At 38.2% G+C, this 26,196-nt stretch overlaps 1 protein-coding gene across 2 annotated transcripts in view; it reads right to left on the bottom strand.

Moving 5' to 3' along the window:
• Positions 1 to 8,490: 8,490 nt before the first annotated feature.
• The window catches only part of ME2 (malic enzyme 2), a 59,225-nt gene continuing 41,519 nt past the window's right edge, over positions 8,491 to 26,196 (bottom strand). For both annotated transcript variants that reach the window (XM_045065629.1, XM_004777708.3), the window contains exons 13-16: positions 23,518 to 23,620; positions 15,463 to 15,533; positions 14,703 to 14,801; positions 8,491 to 9,389 (exon numbers count right to left, since the gene is read on the bottom strand). In XM_045065629.1, coding sequence (XP_044921564.1) covers positions 9,207 to 9,389; positions 14,703 to 14,801; positions 15,463 to 15,533; positions 23,518 to 23,620 — 456 coding nt within the window. In that variant the 3' untranslated portion in view covers positions 8,491 to 9,206. The remainder of the gene's footprint in view (positions 9,390 to 14,702; positions 14,802 to 15,462; positions 15,534 to 23,517; positions 23,621 to 26,196) is intronic.

Below are 26,196 nucleotides of genomic sequence, written 5' to 3'. Positions count from 1 at the left end.
CCCAGCTGACGTGGGAGCACGTCCATGTCCTGCCTTGATCACAGGATTCTGGGATCATGAACTGAGCCAAAGGCAGACGCTTAACTGTCTGAGCCATCCAGGTGCCCCTCATTCTGTCTTTTGTTAGCAGCTTACCAGAGGACATTTTTCTTCAGAGCCTCACTACCACTAATGTTGTCAAACTCTGGGATTTTTTTTTTCTTTTCTTTTTTTTCTTTTGCCAATCTACCATCTTAGTGGAGTTCAAATGTGCATTTATCTTTCATAACTGAAATATGTTGAGTATCTGTTCATAAGTTTAAGGATCATTTGACTTTCTTTCTGTGCACTTTTTGTGCATAACTTTTGCCTAATTTTTCATTGTAATGGTGGTCTTTTTCTTATGAATTCTTAGCTGCTTTATATATATTAGGGATAATAACTCTTTAACTATGATGGAAGGTGCAAATATTTTCCAGATTTGTCATTTTTCTTTTTACATTGCTTAACAACATAAACTTTTGAGCCAAAAGACTGTTTGAGTCCTGATTTTGCTCCTTTGTATTTGGGTGACCTTGGCCAGGTTATTTAACTTTCCTGAGCCCCTGTTTTTCCTTTGGTGAAATGAGGATAATAATTGCTCTTCTTGCCTCAAACTTTCGTTATAAAGACTAAATGGTGTTTGTTGAAATGGTTTGTAAAGTGTTATTCAAATATGAGTCATTCCAGAGTGATACTTAGCACATCTAATAATATAGTTTATACAGGTATGAGAAAGCTGGCCTCTCTTTTCTCTCCCATTCTCATTTTAGATGTGACCTAGATATAATACACTGGTGGTCTTCTCAAATCAGTAAATGAACCAACCTATCATTACATCTATAATAGTAACCAACCTGGAATAAGAGAGAAGGATAATGGCTCTAATCACAAATTAGTAAAACCGGTGGGTAAATTTCAGACCCCAAAAAGCAATAACAGGGCAGACTCCATGACTTTATTTTTCTCATTCAAATTATACTCAGAAACTTTTTTGTTAATCATTCAATTATTTGGAATCAATCACTGCTTAAACCTATATAGAGAAAGAGCGCTGAACGGGGTGAGGAAGAGATTTTGAAACTATACAAAATAAACAGAAAACATGACCCAGTCCTTGATTTGCTCAAAGTATTGTTGGACAGGCTAATATTTACATACTTATAAGTAACTGACATCTTAATTCAATATCAATCAGAATTCTTGGTTATAGCATAGAAATCAATTTTAGCTAATTTAAGTTGCAGATTGAAAGGAGATTAGAGAGCCCACAGAACGGACAGAAAACATGAACTAATGGAGGTAGCACAGCCAAGGTCTTGCCTCTGTATCTTCTTAGGGCACCATCTTTTTCAAACTACCACTTGATACTTGCCGCTGTTTAGGGCAGCCACGTAGTAGGGAGATAGAAGCTTTCCCCTCACTAGCTTTGGCTTCCACAAAGGAAAGGAGAACATTCTATTCCCTGCAACGCTCTACACAGAGGGGAGGTGATAAGTTCAATGGAGAAAAATAGGGAGGAGAGAGAATGCTGGGGACTCTGGGTTGCAGGCTTGAAAAGGGTGAGTTAGAGAAAACCTCGCTGAGAAGTGACATCTGTGCTAAGACCTTAAAAAGGTGAAGCAAGCAGCAGAGATCCTAGGAATGTCCCTGCAGAGGGTACCACAAATGCCAAGTCCTGTCTGGAGTTTGCCTGGTGTGCTCAGGACAAGTAGGGCTGAAATAGAGCAAGAGAGCAGGGACAGCAGCAGATGAAGGCAGAGAAGTAAGTGGTGGCAGTGGTGGCGGAGCATGTCAGGGCTTTTGTGGCCCTCTAAGGACATTGGCTCAGCTAGTTAGGGTTTTGAACAGAGGGACTTGTTCCGTTTTAGATTGAAAAGGATCGCTCTGGCTCCTCTGCTGAAAATAGCCTGTAGGTGGCCGGGAAGGGGGATGGGGGGAGACCAGGTGACCATGATCCTGGCTAGGTCTAGGGAGTCAGCAGGGGAGAGGTTAGAAATAGTCCTGTTCTCAATATACTTGAAGGTAGAGCCCACAAGAATTGCGGATGGATTTGATGTGAGGTGTCAGAGGCGATGGAGTTAAGGATTGACTGGAGGTATTTCTTTATGTACACTGGGATCCTAAAAGAGAAGGCTTGGGGAGGAGGCACTGACGTTCAGAATGGCCCTGGTGGATGCTGGTGCTCTGCGAGATGGTTTCCATTCCACAGGAGAACACCAAGGCCGAGTGTCGAGTTCCTAGTCCCCGCGAGGCTGGCCGATGGTGTCAGGCCAGCTGCTCTAGTCGCTGCATCTCACTTTCCCACTTTCTCACGGAACCTGGGGGGATGGGGAAAGGGGAGCTTGAAGACATCCTCTTCTGACTGTTCTATTTTCCTATGAAACAGGAAGCAGGACTGTCTGCCCAAAGTGGGGATGCAGGAGGATGTCCGAGGTCGGATGCAGGGAAGGCGTCAGAGTCCTGGGGCCCGCAATGCCTGCAGCGTTACAGGTTTCCTCCAAGTTAGTGATTATGGCGAGTGAGATGGGCCGCAGCCACGCTCTGCTGCACAGGCTGTGCTCACTGTAGGGAGAAGGTAGTTTAAACAGCATCAGAAGCAAGAGGTCTGAATCCTCACTTTGCTGGTTTGGGTAGCTTCATGACTTGAAGGGCTCTGCACCTCACAATCTGCAAAATGGGGGAAATGTTAGCACGTACACCTTAGAAAGTCGTTGTGAAGGTGAAATGAGAAATGAGCAAATAGACCTCAGGGCCTTAGAACAGAGCCTGACTTGAAGCAAGCACTCAGTAGGTATTAGCTGTTGCACCATTTTGTCCGTTTACCACAAACTCAACATACAGTCTTTCCTGACTTAGTGTTCTAGCATTCGGGTGGAATGTGTATGTGGTGAGAAGAGGTGAGGAATAGCTCCTTTACTGCTAGGATTAAACTAAATGAGAAGAGAAATAAAGTAGGAAGCTGAACAAAAGGAAAGGAAAAGATGGGGAGCATGAGTAGTGCTGCACATCTTGGTCTAACCACAGAGCACTTCCAAGGGAGCAGGTGCTCTGGGTGGGGGCTAGGGGCCGGGCTGTTTTAAGGATTGAGATAATACTGAATTTTATTTTTTAAAAAAGATTTTATTTATTTGACAGAGAGAAATCACAAGTAGACGGAGAGGCAGGCAGAGAGAGAGAGAGAGAGGGAAGCAGACTCCCTGCTGAGCAGAGAGCCCGACTCGGGACTCCATCCCAGGACCCTGAGATCATGACCTGAGCCGAAGGCAGCAGCTTAACCCACTGAGCCACCCAGGTGCCCAAGATAATACTGAATTTTAAAAGTGCCCTTTATACAGCACCCTCTAAAAACAAGGTCATAACACATTTTTATATGCATGGGAAATTTTACTAAGAAAATATACACATCTCATTACAACTTATATATCACAAGAGAAAAAAACAATTCACATCATTATGTAGCATTTAGACAGATTCCTGGAACTATCTATGGTAAGTTGATCTAGTATAATACACTCTATGCAAGGCACTTCCCCTTATACTGGCATTCCCATAAGCAATTATCACAAGTCTGTTTATTCCATAATTTAATCTTAAATGCACAGGTGAGAAAGGCTAAGCAGTGATTTTGCAATCTGTGGTTTCCTCGAAGTTAATAATTACTGCTGGGATATTATCAAAAGGAACATAATATCCATTGCAAAAATATGGTTTTCATTTCAGTTAATTTTAAAGGTCATTAGGCAGGAGTGCCTGGGTGGCTCAGTTGGTTAAGTGTCTGCCTTTGACTCAGGTCATGATCTCAGGGTCCTGGGATGGTGCACTGCATCAGGCTTCCTGCTCAGTGGGGAGCCTGCTTCCCCCTCTCCCTCTTCCTGATGATCCCCCTGCTTGTGCTTGCTCTCTGTCAAATAAAATCTTTTTTTTTTTTAAGGGTCATTAGACAAAGTATAATAAAACATTAAGCAAAAATATTTGTCAAATAGCTAAAATGTGTCTCAGAAATTCCTTATTCCACATATACATTTTGTATTTTTTAACTGTTCTCACCATTTTTTTTTTTTTTTAAATAAGCTCCAGACCCAACTTAGGACTTGAACTCACAATTTGAGATCAAGAATTGCATGCTCTACCACCAAGCCAGCCAGGCACCCCAGCTCTTCTACTTTTTAATGGAAGAAGTTATATGCATGCATACAATACAAAAGCTATCATTGTATCAGAATATCATTGTATCAAGATAGGGAAATACATCTTACAATTCACATTGACATTGGCAGAGTCACAAAGTATACAAGCATTATTGAAACTGGTTTGGATAGAAGTGATAGCAGTAAGTAGTTCTGGAAAGATTACCAAACCTAAAGATGTTAGGCAGCTGGCTATTAAGAATCTTTGGTGTAATTTACCAAATTCAAAACCAAGTCTTTTATGTTTACATCCAGCAAGACTAATGAATAAAATACATTGATATTCTATTTGAATTACAAATGGGAACAAAGTAAAAAAAAAAAATCAAATAAACTGCTTAAACACATTAAAAAGGACCTATGCCTTATAAGAATAGTTGAAGACTTTTCATCTGAAATAACCATTCTTTATTTACGATCCAAGTAAAATCACCTGTCACTGAGGCCCTTCTTCCTCGAGAGGAGCTAAGGTTAAGAACACTGGCTTTGCTACTCACCAGCTAAGATCTTGGGCAAGGCACCTAACCTCCCTGTGCCTGTGGTCTTCTGTAAAACAGGTGCAGTGACAGGAGGGGATCTGAGAATTAATTATGATGATGCATAAGAGGTGCTTAGAATAAGGCCTCATGCTTGTCTATAAAGTTTACTTCAGCATCATTTGCTAACTGTACATACCTAGTACATTAGTGACCATTCAGTGACTCTCCAGGAATCCATTTGCTAGAATATACACTTAAAATTGGGAGAGGGAAAATAATTTTTCTAGGGCATAAAAGGACATACTGAAAACTGGGGAATAGATATCCACAAATTTTCCCTAGTCATAAAACTTTAAAAAGTGTTCTGAAGTAATGATGACTTCCCACAGAAGTGGCAAATAAGCTTTTATTTGGGAAAAAAAAAAACCCAAGATTAATTAGTCATATGAAAAAGTGTTTATTGGTAAAAACCAGTTACATATACAAACCATCCAAAGTCATCTGACTTAATTTGTATATTGTACACAACTAAACTATGAACATATTTCTATATTATAGCATATGTTACTTTTCTCTTTGAGAGACACAATTTTACTTTTCCAAGAAAGGGGGGAAATTATTATTTTAAAATCTAATCACCAGTTTACCAGAGAAGTTCCTGGCAATAATTATGCAATAAGTAAGTGTCTTGTCCTAATTAGGCCCTGTTTAATTTATTCAAATTTGAAACAAAGCATTGAGCTTTTTCTCTGCTAATATTAAAACATCCTCATTTCAGATTGGGGGGGAAGGTGTCTGTAGTTAAATTATCTTGAATATTTAAAATATCAAATGTTACTTCATTCAGCTTGGTGTAGAGAATTCATTTCAACATTTAGATGCACATTAAAGTACAAATCACACATCAGTTGAGAATCAAAATAGATAATGAATCTGTGTTTTCTATAAAGTCAGCAATATGCCTGCACATGAACAGGTGTGGTCTTATTTTGAGTGGACATATGACGTTGGTGCTATTTCATTTTTTACGGTAGTTTCTGTAAAGGGAATCCCAGTAAAGAGCTTTGTTACTTACACTAATGTTCTCAATTGTCATTTGGGCTCAGCAGAGCTGATTCCATTTTGGTGAATCCAATAGAACCCTGGAAATGTTCAAGAATATAAATTTCTCTTTGAGGGACACCGAATGGGCTTGGGAAAAAAGCTACAGAACATCTGAGGAAGGCACAACTTTTCCACTCCCCTCACCCCCTGGGCTCTCAGTTATCTGAGAGCAAGCAGTAGATAATGCTCCACACCCCTTAATAATTATGCTTTCATCTTAACTCATTAGCAACTCCTTCACAAAGGAAAATGTAGAGTCATCTTTCTCCAGAAGCTGGTAATTTTAGAGAAAGAAAAGACAAAAGATAGGGTAAGTCATATTAAAAGACAACCAATAGAGAAGAAACAAGTATCCATTTGATAGCTAACCTTTTCAAAAATGAAAACTGGTTGCTAGGTTTTACTAATATGTGAATTTAAAAACAATACTTGAGAATTGAACAGTATTCTAGTTACATATTTTCAGAGAAATCTGTTTAAAAGCTCTGTATTTTTGTGCCTATGACCATCCCATAAAAACCAGATATAACAAAGGCAGATGAAACCAGTTCCATGTAAGAAGATACTTTCAGTTATCTTTTTCATATTAAAGTACATACTATATGAGCACTAGACAAGCTGCACACCACGCTCAGTCCTCGGTGCCTTCTGTGTGCAAGCAACCTGCGCAAAACCCAGGAACGGGTAAGAAATACAGCCTCTGCAGCCCTACCCCAGACCCACTGCTCTCCAGAGGAGTAATCAGCTCTCCAGATGATACGGATATCCACTTTAGGGCAGCCAGTGAGAGGCAGGGGAATAGTCCCCTGGGAACCTGCTGAAAATTCAGCTGCCAGCGCTCTGCCCCTGCTGGTCCAGGGGGCCTGGAGGAGGAGGCAGAGGCATAAGCATGTTAAAGAAGCTTCAGGGGGATTCTGAAGCAACTTCCTGGTTAAGAAACCATCCTTTAAAACGATTTTAAAATCTTTAACATGGTTGCCAAGTTAAAGTCAATAAACCTTACCCCACAATTCACCCAGTTTCTTTCACACCATGGGTGCTGGTGCCAGATTAGAACATGTGTTCTCACTTCTCCCTACTAAGCAATTTCTGACAGACTAAACCTACAGATTTTCTTCCCTATTCAAAAGAATGAAAATGACTCTCCATTCTGTCTTTAAAAATAATTACCTTCTTGCTCAGTAAAATTTCCATAGAAGATCTGAATGTTTCTTTTCCAGTCTGATACGGTCATGCCACCAACCTCTTCCCACCATGCTGGTAGCTCCTGCCTGTATTCCTGTTTTGTTTTGTTTTGTTTTTTCAATTTATATCCAACAGTCATTTCTTGTTTGGTGAAATACTGGTTGGTAAATAGCACACGAGAGCAGGTGGATTTCAATAAATACACATTATATATATATTCTAATATATTTGTTATATATCTCATATAGTATGTGTAAATGTATCTTACTTCTCCAGATAAATATGTGCTCATTAAAACCACCTATTCGCATGTGTTATTTACCAACCAGTACATTACTGGTTATATAAATAAGCAGGCTAAATGCCAGTTGGCTTTGTTTCTTTCTTTAAAATATAATTTCCATGAAGACTGTACTAGGCATATTTACTAAGCAAACATCTTAGTAAAATTACATTAACTCAGCATGTGATCCTGCCTTCAGTAAGCACAAAGCAAAAAACAGGATTTGTAATTATTATACTTGTAATGTTAAACTAAAATCAAGAGAGTATTTTGGGGGGCTATTTTTGTTTTGACAAAGGTAACATGAAAAACATAAAACATGCATTTTTAATTAAAAGAAACAAATAGTGACCCGATTGCTTATATTATATAATAGGTTTATATAACAGACTTCTGACTTTACTCATCTGTTAAATGGATTAATCAATTGCATTTTAAAATACTCCAAATGGCAGTGCCATTTCAAGCATTCTTAAAATGTTAAATTATATCCCAAATTAGTATGAATCAATCTCTACCTCTACATAGAAGAACATATGAACATACAAATGATGTCCTTTTCCCCCTATAGAATATCACATCTAACATATCAAGGATTGTGGAGAGAAATATCAAATAATGTTACACCCTTACATGTAGCTAAGAATAACTTTTTGTAGTTGATCTTCTAGAAGGAGCACTTAAAGTAAGATTTTGTTCCTTCGAAGCGATTGTGTTAGGCACATAAAAAGGAATACGACTAACCCTCCAAAGGCTTTTGTGTTTCCCTTTAGAACCCTCCAATCCACAAGCCACATAAGAAAACCAGTCTTACTTGCCAATTGTTACCCATTTTACTGGTATTAAAAATGGCATTTCCTGGTCTGTATACCTACCTCACTCATCCCCCTTAGCCCTAAATTAATTTTAGTGGTTTCAAAAAATTAAATCCATCTTCAGGGGGAAGAGTTATCACTAATGGTATTCAAAGGAATAAAGACATTCCAAAATTATCCAAACAATAAAGAGCACCACTATTGGAATAAGGGGTATAGCATCTCCAGTTAAATATGCTTCATTCAAATGTGCAACAGGACTCATGGGTTAAAAGTCACATGATGTCAGTTATAATTTATGCATTATATCCCCTCCTTCGAATTATCTAGAAATAAGTAAAACGAAAATAGGTGTTTTTCATAATAAGCAAACCTAAATTTCTACTTGGGCAATAAAATCACATTAATTGAAGCAATTAAATTTAAGATAATACCTTTATTAAATAAAAAAGTTACACTATGATTTTTATACACTGTTGAAACAATGACTATTTTGTTTATCTCTCTAAAGACAGCGGTACTTCCCATTTCTCTCTCCTGATGTTATAGTTGGGCCTCAATTTAGGTCCAGAAAATAAATAACAGGGTAGATTTTTCACATTTCTCTAGATTTATCAGCTGGAAAGGAATTTCAGAGCATGAAGATAAAATAAGGCTGAAATAAAAGAACTTTTAGACACTGACAGTTTGTCCTTATAATCTGGTTAAATTTGGCTTCTTAAAACTCTATACTCATATCCACAGAAGTAAAATTTCTTAGTAGCCCTAAAAGAGCTGGGGAGAGAAGATGATTACTGTTAATAGTAAATAGCAAATACTCTGGCAAGCATGAACAATAGCACAAGTGAAGACATTTACAACTACATCTATGACATCTCTTTGATGTGCTATGAGCTAGAATCAGAAGAAAAGCATCATGGTTATTTTGACTGCAGGGTGCTGGTGGGCATTCACAATTATAGCCAACATGTTGATCCTCTAAGGAAGTACAGATTCATGGAAAAAAATAAAAAGTCAAGCAAAGCAGTGGGGGAGAATAAAACACATGAAAAAACTCATACATTTGAGATTATCTCTTTTTCTCTGGAAAAAAAAAAATAAGGGGTGTTCCCTGAAGCATTGAAAGTATTTTTCAGTGGGTGTGTTTCTCTTCCGTTATCAAGGGAGGGCTTAGTGGGGATTCTGGCCAGTCATAGACATCTGGCAGCAGGGAATCGTATTCACTTCGCCAGATTCTTTCTCTAATGTATTTGGCCTTGTCTTCAGGTTCTGGGTATCGGAAGGCCATTTTGTTAGCGTACAGGTATTCTGTGACCTGAAAAATAAATAAGATTGCTGTGTAGAGTCTGATAGTAACCGGAGAGAAAAAGTACTATTAAAACACAGTGGAATGAATGTATGATGTTTTTCTTTCTTCAAAATAAAAAAAAAAAATAACATTACTTTGACTCATTTCAAAACATTTGGAAGCTATTAAAAACTTGAAAGATAAAATAAAAATAATCTGCCATCTCAATGTGTGTTTTAAAGTTAACCCCCCCCCCCATTATAGACATTTCCTTAATACTTCAAGCTAACAAACAATTTTAAGCTCTGCTTTGTGTCAGTCAGGCAGTCCTACCTGGGTGACCCGCCCAGCCCCTGTCCTTCTCCCACTTTCTTTTCTTTTTTTAACCTTTTATTTATTTATCTGACAGACAGAGATCACAAGTAGGCAGAGAGGCAGGCAGAGAGACAGAGGAAGCAGGCTCCCCGCAGAGCAGAGAGCCTGATGCAGGGCTCGATCCCAGGACCCTGGGATCATGACCTGAGCCGAAGGCAGAGGCTTTAACTCACTGAGCCACCAAGGCTTCCCTTCCCCCACTTTCAAACAGCATGTAAGAGAGTCTGCGTCCTGTCCATAGCTGACTGGACTGGGGTGAAAACCTAACCTAAATACGAGCCAGGTGTTTGTGCTCTAGAATTCAGATTAAGAGACAGAGAGATTACTATAAATCAGGTGTTGGACACAAGAACTCTAAGGTCAAGTAAAGTGAGGGCCGGGACCTACACATGGCAACTCACCACCACCATCATGGAGTGCCAGGCATGTTCCATGTGCTTTACATGTACAGCTTATTTACTCTTCACAACAATCCTATGAGGTTAAGTATTGGTAGTATTATCCTCATTTTACGTATGAGGACGCTAAAGTATGAGGAATAAGTAAGTAATAATAGTAAGTAACAAGTTACAAGTAAGTAACTTGCCCAAGGTAGTTAAGTGAGAGCTGTGTCTCAAACCTAAAGCATTCAGACTACAGATCCCAGGCCCTACACAGTGAAGCCAGATTACTTCCCATCTCATTTGGCTTGAATGGATTTCTGATATTTGTAACCAAGCCACACACCATGACTGGTGATGAGGATAAGCCCTGAGTTTTGAGGTGAAATGAGGTAGTAGGAAAAGATTCCTCACAGGATAGCACAGTGTTTACTATATAGTAAATTCTCAAGTTATGGTTTCATTTTAACTTAAAAAAATATTATAAAACATGATTAAAAAATTTCAATTTTGTCTTTCTCCTCCTACTCTAATTCCCATTTAAACGGTGACCACTATTCAAGTTTATTTCAGCTTTCTAAGAAAAAAATTTAACAAAGAAATGAAGGTCATTAAAAATAGCACTCCATTCCAGGGGCTCAACCTTACTGTATTTTGTGATGAACATGTAATTCAATTATTTTCTAGCCTATTATAAGAAACATATTTGTACCCACAGAAAAGGCTGAGGCAAAGCAAGAGAGATCGGAGATGCTCAGTGGCCGTGGGATGGGGTGAGGGACAGAAACAGAGCACTGCTAGTCTCCTGATCCCTTGCTCTTAAAAAGGCAAGTCTTTTTTTTTTTTTTTTTTTTTTTTAAAGATTTATTTATTTGACAGAGAGAAAACACAAGTAGACAGAGAGGCAGCCAGAGAGAGAGAGAGAGGGAAGCAGGCTCCCTGCAAGCAGAGAGCCCGATGTGGGACTCGATCCCAGGACCCTGAGATCATGACCTGAGCCGAAGGCAGCGGCTTAATCCACTGAGCCACCCAGGCGCCCCAAAAAGGCAAGTCTTAAGATAATAAAGGAGCAAATTCTCTACCCTGGGGAAGGGAGAAGAGGCATCAACCTGGGGCTACTCTCCTGTACCAGCCCATAAGCACAGGTCTCTCTTTCACATGACCTTTCAGCTTGACACACTGGTAATGTGACTGATAAGTTCCAAAATACGTCCCAAATATAGTATCATTCTATAAATTCCAAAACCGAGCACTGTTCATCCTAGTTCTTGGGCTCTAAAATTCTTGGCTGTTTTGCAACAGTAAGGTATTTAGACTCCTTAGCCTGGCATTTGTGTATCTGGATAAGCTGGCCTCAAGAAAACTTACAAATCCTCTCTTGTGCCTTTTCCTATTCATACTTTAGTCCAGCTCAAGTGGACTGGCTGTTATTTATTTTTTAAGATGTTATTTATTTTTAATTTTTTTTCAACTTTACTGAGATAGGATTGACAAATAATCCTGTACAATGAGATGTTCTGATGTATGTGTACACTGTGAAATAATTCCCCCAACCAAGCCAATTGGCCTCTTCATCACTGCACATACTTACTTCTTGTGTGTGTGGCAAGAGTATTTAAGATCTACTCTGTTAGCAAATTTCATTAAACCATGCTGTACATTGAGATTTCTAGAACTTAATCAACTTATTATGGAAAGTTGCACCCTTTGATCAGCATTTCCCCTTTTCCTCTAGTTCCTTCTTTTTTAAGGCTGAATAATATTAGTGTGTGTATGTACATGTATTTGTGTATATATGCCACTTTGAGTGTTGATGGACTTTGATTTGTTTCTGTGTCTTGGCTATTGTGGATAATGCTGTAGTGAACATGGGAGTGCTCTTCAAGATTATGATTTAATTTCTTTTGGATATATACCCAGAAATGGGGTTACTGGATTATGTGGTAGTTCTAATTTTTGGGTTTTGAGGAACAGCCATACAGCTTTCCATAATGGCTGCACTAATTTATATTCCCACCAACCATGCACAAGGAGGAATCCATTTACGTTTAATAGCTTAGTATAGCCCATAATCGAAAAACCAACTTTGGGGCACATGGGTGGCTCAGTCATTAAGTGCCTGCCTTCGGCTCCCAGGGTCCTGGAATCGAGCCCCACATCAGGCTCCTTCCTCGGCAGGAAGCCTGCTTTCCCTCTTCCACTCCCCCTGCTCATGTTTCTGCTCTCGCTGTTTCTCTGTCAAATAAATAAATAAAATCTTTAAAAAAAACAAAAACAAAAACAAAATCAATTTTGAAGCCAAAACTTAAAACTAAAGTAATCTCTACACTCATCATGGGGCTTGAACTCGTTACTCCAAGAAGAGTCGTCACATCCTCCATTGACTGAGCCAGGCAGGTGCCCCTGGATTGGCTGTTCTTTATTTTTTTTTAAAAGAATATTTTTAAAGATTATTTATGTGAGTGAGAGGGAGAGCACGTGAGAGCATGCATGCGTAGGGGGAGGGACAGAGGGAGAGATCTCAAGCAGACGCCTCATCAAGTGTGGATTCTGATGTGGAGCTTGATTTCATGATTTGAGCTGAAATTAAGACTCTTGATGCTCAAATGACTGAGCCACGTAGGCACCTCTGGCTGTTATTTCTTAAACACATCACCCTCTAATTTCCAATCTTTAGTTTATGAGTGTTAAAATAATCCAATAACATTTATAGTCAGAGGAGTAAAAATTTTACGATCATCAGTATACAGTTGAAAATATTATTAATAAATTCTAAATCTAATCCTGATGTTTACTAAGAAAATCTTAGTAAACTAGGGATGAAGATTATTTCTTTAAAAAGATAAAAGAATATTTATTTCAGCCAAAAGCTAGTATCACATTTAGTATTAAAATACAAGGATGCCCTTATCTACTAAGTTGCTTAAAACTGGTCTTAAGGGGTGGGGTGCCTGGGTGGCTCAGTGGTTGAGCCGCTGCCTTTGGCTCAGGTCATGATCTCAGGGTCCTGGGATCGAGTCCTGCATCGGGCTCTCTGCTCAGCAGGGAGCCTGCTTCCTCCTCTCTCTCTGCCTGCCTCTCTGCCTACTTGTGATTTCTCTCTGTCAAATAAATAAATAAAATCTTAAAAAAAAAAAAAGGTCTTAAGGGGGAAAAAAAGTAATACATAAAAAATGAAGAAAAAGGGACACCTGGGTGGCTCTGTTAGTTAAGCAGCTGCCTTCACCTCAGGTCATGATCCCAGCGTCCGGAGATCGAGTCCCACATCGGGCTCCTTGCTCTGCAGGGAGCCTGCTTCTCCCTCTGACTCTGCCTGCCACTCTGTCTGCCTGTGCTCGCTCTCACTCTCTCTCTTTCTGACAAATAAATAAAATAAATAAAATCTTTAAAAAAAAAATGAAGAAAAAAATTACTTGCAAATGATTTAAAACTCAAAATTCCCAAAGAGGTAATTTAAAGAGTTAAGATTACTCAACAAATTAGTTACCAAGTAAACTCACAAAAATTAATACCTTCCCTATATGCCAGAAATGACAAGCGAGGATATGGAAAGAAAAATCTTCACTTATTTAAAAGAACAAAAATTTTAAAATCTAGGAAAATAAGTATAAGTAACATACCATGTTTAAGGAAGAAAACAAAAAAATTATATTAAAAGACTTAAGAAAAAAAACAGACAGCTGATTGGGAAGAGGTAGCTAGGGAGGGAAGAGTGAGTACCAAAGACTCATTTTCACTAATTTAATTTATAAGTCTGATAGCTTCATTCATAGATGCAGGGTTTTCTTTGAATTCAAAAAATTGATAGAAAAATTCCTCCAAAACAATACATAGTTTGAACAGATAAGAAAATACTGAAAAACCATAGTAATGGGAAACATAGTATCAAATAATATACATTATATATACCACAATAATTATTATGTAAGATTTTACTTTTGAGAATCTTTATACCCAACTCATAACTCCCAGATCAAATTGCACTTTCTGACTGAGCCAGCCAGGTACCCCCATACCACATAATTTTAAAGGTACATGGGTATCCCCAGGGGCACCTGGGTGGCTCAGTGGGTTAAGCCTCTGCCTTTCGCTCAGGTCATGATCTCAGAGTCCTGGGATCTAGCCCTACCTCAGCCTCCCTGCTTAGCAGGGGAGTCTGGCTGAGATTCTCTCCCTCCCCCTGCTCTTTTTCTCTCTCAAATAAATAAATCTTTAAAAAAATATAACGTGGGTTATATTCTGGTAGTAAGAAAATGTGTGATTTAAAGTTTCTTCTTTGCACCCTTGAAATGTTTCAAAATTTTCTCTAATAAACTTGTGCTACTTAAGAAAACATCATTAAGGGGCACCTGGATGGCTTGGTGGGTTAAAGCCTCTGCCTTCAGTGTAGGTCGTGTTCCCAGGGTCCTGGGATCTAGCCCCACGTTGGGCTCTCTGCTCAGCAGGGAGCCTGCTTCCCTTCCTCTCTCTCTGCCTGCCTCTCTACCTACATGTGATCTCTGTCAAATAAATAAATAAAATCTTAAAAGAAAAAAAAAGAAAACATCATTAAAATCTATGTGAAGAGGTATACATTAATACTTACTTTAATAGCAATGTTAATAGAAACTTCCTGAATGTTAGCAAGTGGTGGGTAAAGTCTCCCTTGAGCTAGCTCTTTATCTGTCAGCTGATTTGTCAGAGCCTGAAGAGAAAAACAGCATTTTATTTTTAAGTAACACAGAATAAGGACCTAATAAAATGGAAAAGGAGTTTGGGGAGCAGAAAATAATATAGGTAAGATAATTCTTCTTATTTTTAGCAGGAATATGCACCACAGAGATTAAAACTCTTCACCACTAAATAAGAAATAACCAGATTGAAAGGTTTATTGACATATTCTACTTAACACATACAAAGTGTGGCATAATTACATTAGTTACTATGAAAATAAGCATGAAAATCTGTATTAATTTGAGTTCTTCAAAACTCATATTACAGTTTGGCACTCTAACAGACCAGCGCACTCCAAATAAACCAGTATTTGTCCATTAAAAAATGAAGGTGTTACATTTTATCTATGCCGTCACAATATAGTACCTTCAGATACAGATACACAACAGGTACAGTATGTGTTATAAATATGAAAGGATTCATAGCTTAACATTCAAACATTTGAAAAATCATGATATAAAATTAATCTTATGCAAAAGTAGAGAGCCAAATCAAAAAAGCAACAGATGAATAACTTCCTTTCCATTCATAAAGCAGATTTAACCCATTTTCTTTCTCTGCTTTTAATTAAGATCCATTCATCTTTATAATTCATACTAATAAAAGAGCCAAACAATATTTAAAACATTTACCTTTGCAGCTTCTAGGAAAACATGATCACTGATATGCCGGGTGTTACAGAGAATAACAGCTAAAGCCACGCCTAAAAACATTTTAAATAGTTTATTTAGTAAGATCACTTTTCAAATTACGAAAGGAACCAAATTCCAGACTTGAAGCAAGTTAATGGTGACGGCTAGCCCCAGATGGCCGCCCCCCCCAAATTAGCAGCCAAGGGAAAACAGAAACCTGAGAGTTAAAATCAAATGATCTTTGTTAACTGTTAGAATTTTTACCTCCTAGAATAACTTGAGAAATATCAAATGGCTTTTCTCAATTTAGCTTTTTACAATTAGCAAAATAACAATGCATACAATTCATCAACACTTGCTATAAGAAACTTGCTATAAGAAACATCAGCCCACCTCTAACCCTGCCACTTCTTGCCCTATAAAGGCAGCTACATTCAATTCTTTTAGCTGATTATTTTTATATTTCTTTCTCTCAAACAGCTTGCTTGTATTTCTCCTGACTGAATTCTGAGTTTTAAATATCACCCACTCCTTCCTGTAGGAATTAAGTACTTGGCTTTCCTTCCCATTTCCAGCCTTGTCCCTTTTGCCGGTATGGTTAGGGCACCATTTTGGTTGAGTCAATCAGTAGTCAATGTTTATATTATTCTGACTTCATGAGTGTTACTTCCAGCAGAGCCATTATTAACACTGTGTCGTGTCGTGATTATTTCTCCTCTTCTGCAAAACTTCTGGTTTTCCCTGAAGTTACTATCCTATTCTCCTTATCTTACTTTTTCAGTACTTAAAATTATTTCACATTGGAACAGTCATTCATTTGCCTGAATCATCCAGTAACTCAGTCACCTCATGTACTCTCTTCCTTCATCCTCTAGAAGAATCCTCTGCCGCTGCAACCATCTGCTTTCCACCCAGATCCTGCTGTCCGTCCCAGATCTGGAGCAGTCATCCTGCAAAATCCCTTATCTTCATAGGGATTCCCTTTCTTTCTTTGAGTTCACGTCCTAAATCCCACTTTTTCCTAGTTTTTTGTTACTCCCTCTTTTTGGTCAGACATGTTTTCCAAAGATGCCCCTCCCCCCCATTTTTTTTTTAAACTACTGTCCACTTATTTTTGATAGTTTGTTTGGGTTTAGAATTCTAGTTTGGAAATAATTTCCCTTCAAAATTGTGAGTCATGACTTCAATACCTTTTAGCTGTTGGCACTGTTGGTGAGAAACCAGTGCCAATTTGATTCCAGATCCTTTTTGGTGATTATCTTTTTACTGCATTTCTGGAAATATTAGGAACTTTTCTCGTCCCGAATGTTCTGCAGTTTCCCAGGGATGGGCTTTGAGGTGCATGACTTTCACATATCATATCACATACGGCACTCAGTGGGAGCCCCTTCCTATCTAGAAACTTGGGTCTTTCAGTTTGGGGAAATGTTCATGAAATCTTTGATAATATTCTTCCTTCCACTTACCTATTCTCTCTCTCTCCAGTTCTTTTTTCTGATATTGTACTTTCTGGACTAGTCTTCTAATTTTCTTCTTTTGTTTTCCATCCCTTGTTCTCTGCTTGTTTTTTAGGTGATTTCCTCAGCTTTTTTTTTAATCCTTCTGCTATCAAACTTTTCATTTTCAAGAGCTCATTTTTGTTTTCTAATTAAAAAAAAAATTCTGTCCTGTTTCTGGAACATATTATTTTCATCTCCATGTGGTTACTGATAATTTTTAATCTTTCCTTTTCCCCACCTAATCAATCCCTGCTTCTTCCTAAACAACTTTTTTATTTCCTGTCTATTTTAGTCTCTCATGAGATAAATTGTTTATATAAGAAATTTCCTTAGTTAACGAGTAACATTTGAGTGTTTTTCATATGTAAGGGTTAGGAACCAAAAGAATGATTGGTAGCCATGAGGACGAGGATGGGGCTTGCCCACTCTGAACATCACTGTGGTGATTTGGCTGTGGTGACAATGACCCTACTTTCTGACACCTCCTTCCTCAACTCTGTCTGGTGTCTTCCAGTCTAGAAATTCTGTTTTACAGTATTCAAAGAGTATCCCAATAGTCCTTGGCCAGGTGGGGCACTACAATTATCCAATTAATCAAGGATGAGAAGAAAAACAGATGGTTAATAGATTCCTTATTTTAATCTAGCCTCTAGATAATAGATACATTTCAGAAAGTAGAGCATTTATTTGTTCCATCTATAGTTAATATAGTCGCTTAAATGATTGGAGCAAAATCTATTGTCCTCTTATATTTGTCTTGTCTATTCCATGTTCCTTCCTTTCCTCTTCATTCTTGACTGTCAAATTTTTTTTTTTTTAAATCATTTCATTTCCTCCCTTAACAGTCTCTAACCATAGTTGGAAAGTTCTTCTAGCCTTCTAATGATTATCTTAAAATTTATAACCTGTACCCTATGAAAACTCCATGGCAATCTCTAATGTACTCTCCTGCCAGACAATGCATGTCCCTTTAACAGTTTCAATCTGCTTAACTGATAAACTGTTATAGTTGCTCCTTTCAAGGAAATCCTTTTGCTCTGCCTGCATTCATAGTCTTCTCTTTGTTATTGTTTGCTGAAGGCTCACAACAATGTTCCTAGATGTGGCCTTTTATTTATCCCACAGAGGTTTCACTGGTTTCATGTCAATATTGAGTACTGACTTCATCCTTCAGGTTCTAAGACATTCTCAGCCATCGAGACACAAATATTGCCTCTGCTTCATTCTCATGTTCATCTTCTGGGACCATATAATAAAGTATATCAATTAAAGGTATATATCTGTTTTTCTGTATTTTTCTTTTTTTTGGTCTCTTGATCATTTCTTCTGACTTTACAGTTTAATTCTCTTTAGTCTAATCTGCCATAAGCCTCATTCACTGAATTCTTAAATTTATTTTATTCTTCAATTCTACAATTTAGTGTTACTTGGCTGAATCTTTCAAGCTTGGCTTTTATCTCCATAAACACAACAAGCATATTTGTTTCACAGCACCTGTTTGATAGCCAGAATTCCAGTTTTCCTGTTGTTTCTGATACTTTTGGCTTCTGCTGTCTTGTCTCGGTACGTGTGTCTTTATCTTTAATTTTTTAACTGGAGGTTTATTTCAAAATTTGTGGAAGTAACCTGAAGAAAAGGATAGTGTTTATCTTGTTCCGTAGAAGATTTCTGTTTGCTTCTGCCAGTCACTTGTGGATGCTGGTAAGCCAGAACAAAGGCTTGAGGTTTTCTAGATCATCCACACGACAGTGCAAACTAGACCCATATTCCACGGTACAGCCTTTAGGGCTACAGCATGAGAGGTTCACAACGAATCCCACTCTTGGCAGATGCCAGACTCTGACGCTTGTCCTCCTTCCACCAAAAGCACTGTTGTTGGACTGCTCAGCCCCCTCTTGCTGATGAGAAAACACTTCATGGCGAAAAGCCTTCACATACTGGTTTTTGAAGCTCAAGTTCTCCCTCTACTCTTGATCCAGAATTCCCGAGTATTTTATTAGTCAGTATCTTATTAGCCTTGTGACCCTGTTAAGATTTTACTTTTGTTGTTACTTCATCCAGTTATAACTGCTGGACCAGGTAATTCAAACATTATCAGAGCCTTAACTTTTTTTATCAACAGACTTTGGTCACCTGCTTTAAAGTCCATTTTTACCTCTACTACCAAGTCATTTTTACATCTGTATTTATAGTGCTGGTAATGGTTAATAATAAAGTTAGGATTTTGTGGTGTTGTATAAAAATAATCGATTGCCAAATTCCTTGTTGGTCAAATAAGATACAGAAGATGACTTTGTTAAAATGAGCAGAAAAGTATTCTTTTCCATACTCTTATGCCTTTATGCCACAGGAATACTGCTGGATAGAATGGATGGATGGATTCTGAACATTATCAAGTTCTAGAAAGAGATCATGGGTGATGAGAGAGTTTCTATTACAGACACTAGGTCTCAAGAGCCAAGCATGGTACAATTCTAGACATGAAACAGCTACACAGGAGGAAAAGGAGGAAAATTCACACACAAAAGCACTGGGGTATTCACAGGCTAGAAGTCGTCTTTACTTTGACAACAGTTAAAATGCGCTTGTTTGATGCTAACCTATGTACTCTAAAAGTCTACCTGTCATGAAATCGTAGCGCCTACTGTCAGCTCCTCAGGAAGAGGCCCACAAGAAGACAAAGGAAATTCAGGTCAAATCCAACAGTCTTTCATTAAAATGAATGAACAATTAAGGATCACCAGAAATTTATAGAAAATGAACAGCAAAAAGGAAGAAATATTTAAAAGAATCTAAGTTCTCAGAAGAAATTCAAAAAGATCCTGCAACCTTAAAAAAAAAAGTGGCTATTAAAAAAAGAGTAATTTTAGGATAAGATAAAGGTATTGGGAATAAAAAAAAATATTTGAGCCTACTGAACTGATGATATGTGATATCAAACAAATGTTCATTTTATGTGGTATGATACGAGTTTTACATTTAATTAAAAAATTACTGAAAAAATAAAATTAAAAAAAATTTCTATCAACAGTAAAAAAAATTACTTTTTAAGAGATACATACTGTAGTAGTTATGAATGAAATTATATGATCGCTCTGATTTGCTTTAAAATAAGGCAGTGAGGAAGGAATGGGTAGGGTTACATGTTAGTAACTGCTGAAATGCGGGAGACAGGAACATGGGCCTTCATTCTTTTCTCTGCTTTTGTGTATGTTTGAAAATTTTTATAATTAAAAAAAAAAAAGACATTTTTTGTTGTTGTTTTAGGTTTTATTTAAAGTAGGCTCCACACCCACACATGCGGCTTGAATTCACAGCCCTGAAATCAAGAGTTACATGAACAGAACTCCCCCACATTACAGAATTTAAAAAGGCAGAGTTGAAAATGTAAAATAAAAATTACAAGTCAAGGACAACAGAAGTATTTGACCATGGTCTAATATAAGTTCTGAAAGAGAAAAACAAATAATGGAAGGAAGGAAATAAGAAAGAAAAAAAAAGTTAAAAAAATCATTTGGAAAAAGAATATATAGTGACCTGGCCCCCACACAGATAGGCATAATAAATGGAAATAAGCCCAAACGTGGATGCATCCCAGTAACCCTCAGAAATCTAAAGATAAAGATAAAATTTTAAGTATTTTTAGAGAGAAAAAGCTAGTATGGATAAAGAAATGAGAATCTCAATGACATCAGATTTCTCACAGCAACACTAAAAGTGGAGAAATATTTTCAAAGATCTGAGGGAATGGGCTTTCAATCTACAAACCTCTACCCCACCAAACTATCAAGTGAGAAGACAAAATAAAGACATTTTTAAGATATGTAAAAACTCAGGAGGTTTTCATCCATGCTTAATGAAAACATTTCTTCAAAAGATGTACTCCTGAAAAATGAGATCAAGATAGAGAGGAACAGTAGCAAGACAGAAATAGCACATGCATGAGAGGGAGAACAACACGGGTTACAAGAAGTAGTCTGCTGTGCGGGGCACCTGGGGGCTCAGTCGGTTGAGCATCTGATTTTTGGTTTCAGCTCAGGTCACGATCTCGGGGTTTTAAGATTGAGCCCCCCATTAGGCTCCCTGCTCAGAGGGGAGTCTGCCTGGGATCCTCTCTCTCCGCCCCTCCCCTGATGCACATGCACACTCTCCCTTTCAAATAAATAAATCTTAAAAAAAGAAAAAGAGAAAGTAGTCTGCTGCGGAGCAGGATCCAGAAGAAATGAAGAAATGAAATGATTGATTCATGATACTTGATACTTGAAAGACTTTTACTTTGAGTTTCAAAAATTTTGTAATATAGAATTACATATTGTACTATATTTATCAAATCATACCGCTTAGACATAAATAGTCATGTAATTTCAGAATCAATCCACAAAGCACAGAAAATAACAGAGCACAACCTACATGTCCAAAACCCCTCTCTACAATGTAGAAATTTTTTTTAAAGATTTTATTTATTTATGACAGAGATAGCATGAGGGAACACAAGCATGGTGGAGCTGGAGAGGGAGAATCAGGCTCCCCACTGACCAGGGAGCCCAATGCGGGGCTCGATCCCAGGACCCTGGGATCACGACCTGAGCCAAAGGCAGATGCTTAACCGACTGAGCTGCACAGGAGCCCTACAATGTAGAAACATTAACTAACCAAAATTGAGAGATGGAATAAGAACAGATACAGCTAAATACCAGATTTTTCAACAGTGGCAAACTAATAAAAACTGTCGTAAGTTGCTAACAAAAGTTTTTTAGATGTGTTATATAAAAATAAAGGTAACTACTAGGAAAGCTAAAAATAGTAACACAAATTGAAAGGTAGAGAAGCAAAGTATTAGGAGGTATGTGTACACTATTATATTTAACAGTGGGAAGTTCATACATACAGTCCATGGCTAGAATCAAGGTAAGGGAAGATAAGGGTATTAGTCGTGATGGTAACCATCAGAAAAACTCAAAGCAAACCACTGACAGTGGTTATAGCTGAGAAGTACAATAAGGAGGTACCAAGGGGACACTTGGGCTGCTTACACACTTTGGCTATTGTAGATAATGCTGCTATAAACATTGGGGTGCATGTATCCCTTTGCATTAAAATTTTTGTATTCTTTGGGTAAATACCTAGCAGTGCAATTGCTAGATCATAGGGCAGTTCTAGTTTTAACATTTTGAGGACCCTCCATACTGTTCTCCAGACTGGCTGCACCCGCTTGCATTCTCACCAGCAGTGCAAGATGGTTCCCCTTTCTCTACTTCCTCACTGACACCTGCTGTTTCTTGTGTTGTTGATTTTAGCCATTCTGATGGGTGTGAGGTGATTATCTCATTGTAGTTTTGACTGTTTGTCCCTGATGACCAGTGAGGATGAGCATCTTTCCATGTATCTATTGGCCATCTGTATATCCTCTTTGGAAAAATGACTATGCATGTCTTTTGCTAATATTTTAGTTGGATTATTTGGGTTTTGGGTGTTGAGTTTTATAAGTTCTTTATATATTTTGGATACTAACACTCTATCAGGTATGTAATTTGCAAATATCTTCTCCCATTACATAGGCTGCCTATCAACTGGTGAATGGATAAAGAAAGTGTAGGCCAAGGGCGCCTGGGTGGCTCCATGGTTAAGAGTCTGCCTTCAGCTTGGGTCATGATCCCAGTACCCTGAGATTCAGCCCCACATTGGGCTTCCTGCTCAGTGGAGAGCCTGCTTCTCCCTCTCTAGGTCCCCCGTGCTTGTGTTCCCTCTCTTTCTCTGTCAAATAAATAAATAAAATCTTAAAAAAAAAAAAAAAAGAAGATGTGGTATATATATATACAATGTACTATTACTCAGCCCTTAAGAAAAAAAAAAAAAAAGGAATGAAACCTTGCCAGTTACAATAACATGGATGGAGCTAGAAAGTATTAACCTAAGCAACATAAGTCAGTCAGAGAAAGACAAAGATTATTTGATTTCACTCATATGTGGAATTTATGAAATAAAGCAAATGAGCAATAGGAAAAAAGAGAGGCAAACAAAGAAACGGACTCTTTCTATAGAGAACAAACTGATGGTTCCCAGAGGAGGGGTGGGGGGGTGGGTTAAACAGACGGTGGGATTAAGGAGCACTTGTCCTGATGAGCACTGGGTGATGGATGGAAGTCCTGAATCACTATATTGTACACCTGAAACTAATACTGCACTGTATAACTAACTGGAATTTATTTTTTGGAATTATTTTACTAACTGGAATTTAAATAAAAACTTAGGAAAAAAGAGGTACTGAAGGCAGAGACTAAATAATTTTATAACATTCTGTTCTGTTTGCATTTTTATATACCACGTACTACATTATTTCTATAATAAGAACAAGCTTAATGGAAAAGATGAATAAGTACATTTACAGGGAAAATAAAGCAACCTGGATTTGCTGAATTCCTTGAGTTTCCCTGTACATACGTAGCAAAATTCTATAAATACTATCATTCTTTTAATCTTAAATTCTATGTAATTTTGTTAAGTATTTTAATTTAATTACCTATTGCTCTTTAATATAAATCATGGTGGCACTTACCTGGGAAAATATACACATTGTTGCCTTGGCCTGGTGTAAAGACTTGCCCATCATTGAGTTTCACTGGCTCAAAAGGACTGCCACTGGCAAACAAACACCTTCCCTGGTAAGAAATGAAGTAACCTCAATTTGTAACGTAATGTGGACCAACACTGAGGTGAGTCAAAACACAATTAAATCCCGTACTAAAACTGACCAACGTATTACTTGCAAACAGTCATAATTAACAATATAATATCATCTTTCATTAAAATTCTTATCAGAATGAGTTTTTATGCAGAGCACACATTCAAATAAAATTGAAAATTGTCCATCAGTAAACTAAAAAAACTCACACTTCTACTTCCTTTATTTTATTTTTTTAAAAGATTTTTATTTATTTATTTGACAGAGATCACAAGTAGGCAGAGAGGCAGGCAGAGAGAGAGGAGGAAGCAGGATCCCTGAGGAGCAGAGAGCCCGATGCGGGGCTCGATGTGGGCTCAATCCCAGAACCCCGGGATCATGACCTGAGCTGAAAGCAGAGGCTTTAACCCACTGAGCCACCCAGGTGCCCCTTCCACTTCCTTTAAAAAGTTTAAAATGTAGATGGGCCAACAAATACCATCCTGAATAATAAAGATTGCTATAAACATCTGTGAATGAAGGGGAACATACCAAAGGTTAAACTGTGGTCACTGACCATACATCTATTAATTTTGGCTCTGTACCAGGTGTTTTGTATGTGTTCTCTCAGTTTAGCCTGCATAAAAAGCCTTATGAGATTATCATTATCTCCACCTCACTGATATAAAAAAAAAATCTCAAAAAACTAGAGCTTAGATTTCCAAGTACTTCGTAAAAAGTCACATGTTACAATTGTAGTAGTTAAACTTGAATCCAGATTTTTTTTTTTTGGTAACTCCAAAGCCCATGGTCTTTCTATTATGCTAACAAAGCTCCTGTTGGACAGTTTACAAAACAGATGTATGGTATAACCACAATATTACCCCAGAAAAATACAGCATGTTGCCTTGTTAAAGAAAAAAAACTCTCCAAATTTGTTGTACCAATTTTAGTACTGTGCTCAACAATGGAATATAATGTTACTAGCATATGCATTATTTCCTTTTTTTTTTTTTTTAAAGATTTTTTCTTTATTTATCTGACAGAGATCACAAGCAGGCAGAGAGGCAGGCAGAGAGAGAGGAGGAAGCAGGCTCCCTGCAGCAGAGAGCCAGATGCGGGACTCGATCCCAGGACCCCGGGATCACGACCCGAGCCGAAGGCAGAGGCTCAACCCACTGAGCCACCCAGGTGCCCCCTTTTTTTTTTTTTAGATTTTATTTATTTAGTTGAGAGAGAGCAAGCGAGTGCACATGAGCAGGGGAGGGGCAGAGGGAGAAGCAGACTCCCCTGCTGAGCATGACAATGCAGGGCTCATCCCAGGACCCTGAGATCATGACCTGAGCCAAAGGCAGATGCTTAACTGATTAAGCCACCCAGGTGTCCCCATGTTCAATATTTCTAGGAGAATTAGATACCTGTGAAATTGAAAAGTACCTGAAAGTAAATATTTGAATCTCTTCTTTTCTTTAAAGACTTTATTTGAGAGAGAAATAAAGAGAGAGAAAGTGAGAAAGAGAGAGCATAGCCCTGGGAGGCAGCAGAGGGAGAGGAAGGAGGCGGCTCCCAGCTAAGGAGGAACCTAGGGCTCAATCCCAGGACCCTGGGATCATGACCTGAGCCCTGAGCCCAAGACAGACGCTTAACCAACTGAGCCACCCAGATGCCCCCATAAATCCTTTAAATATCATTTCCCCACCACAAATCCCATCTGCTCCACTCCTCTTTGGCAAAAAACCACAAAGAGCAAGAAAACAGTAGTTCTCAAACAGGATAATCTATCTTGGAATGCTTGAGGTATGACTAAAGTAAGTATGTTTATTTCTTTTATTTTTTAATTTTTATTTATTTTTTAAAGATTTATGTATTTTAGCAAAAAAAATTTTTTTTTAGAATTTTATTTATTTATTTGACAGACAGAGATCACAAGTAGGCAGAGAGGAGGCAGGTAGAGAGAGAGGAAGAAGTAGGCTCCCCACGGAGCAGAGAGCCCGATGTGGGGTTTCGATCCCAGGACCCTGGGATCATGACCTAAGCCAAAGGCAGAGGCTTCAACCCACTGAGCCATCCAGGTGCCCCAGATTTATGTATTTTAGAGAGAGAAAGAGAGTGAGCGAGCGCACAGCGGGGAAGGGCAGAGGGAGAGGGAAAGCCAACCCTAAGCGGACTCCATACTAAGTACAGAGCCTGACACCGGGCTCGATCCCACAACCCCAAGATCATGAGCCAAACTGAAATCAAGCTTAACCGACTGAGCCAAAAGTCAGGCATGTTTGAACAGCTACCTGGATTAAGTAAGAGATGGTTTACAGAAAACTGAACTATCTCCACACAGAAGATGGACAAACTGACATGGTACCTGAACACTGGACAGAATAATAAGTGTTTAGACATTATTTTGTCTTCTTTTCTCTAGATCTAAAAATGTGTATTCTATAAAGGCTGATTATTCTCTGAAGTATAGTGAATCCTTGGCATTGGTGGATTTAACACTCAACAGTTTGAACCTTTGGACCACCTGAAGGTCTACGATATATATTAATTTTTACTTTTACAAGACATACTTTCAGTTTC

The sequence above is a fragment of the Mustela putorius genome, unplaced genomic scaffold (assembly GCF_011764305.1).
Source record: "Mustela putorius furo isolate JIRA1106 unplaced genomic scaffold, ASM1176430v1.1 tig00003858_pilon_pilon_pilon, whole genome shotgun sequence".
NCBI lineage: Eukaryota > Metazoa > Chordata > Mammalia > Carnivora > Mustelidae > Mustela > Mustela putorius.
Note: the sequence above shows the minus strand (reverse complement) of the source record. Positions and strands in the feature narration are given on the sequence as shown.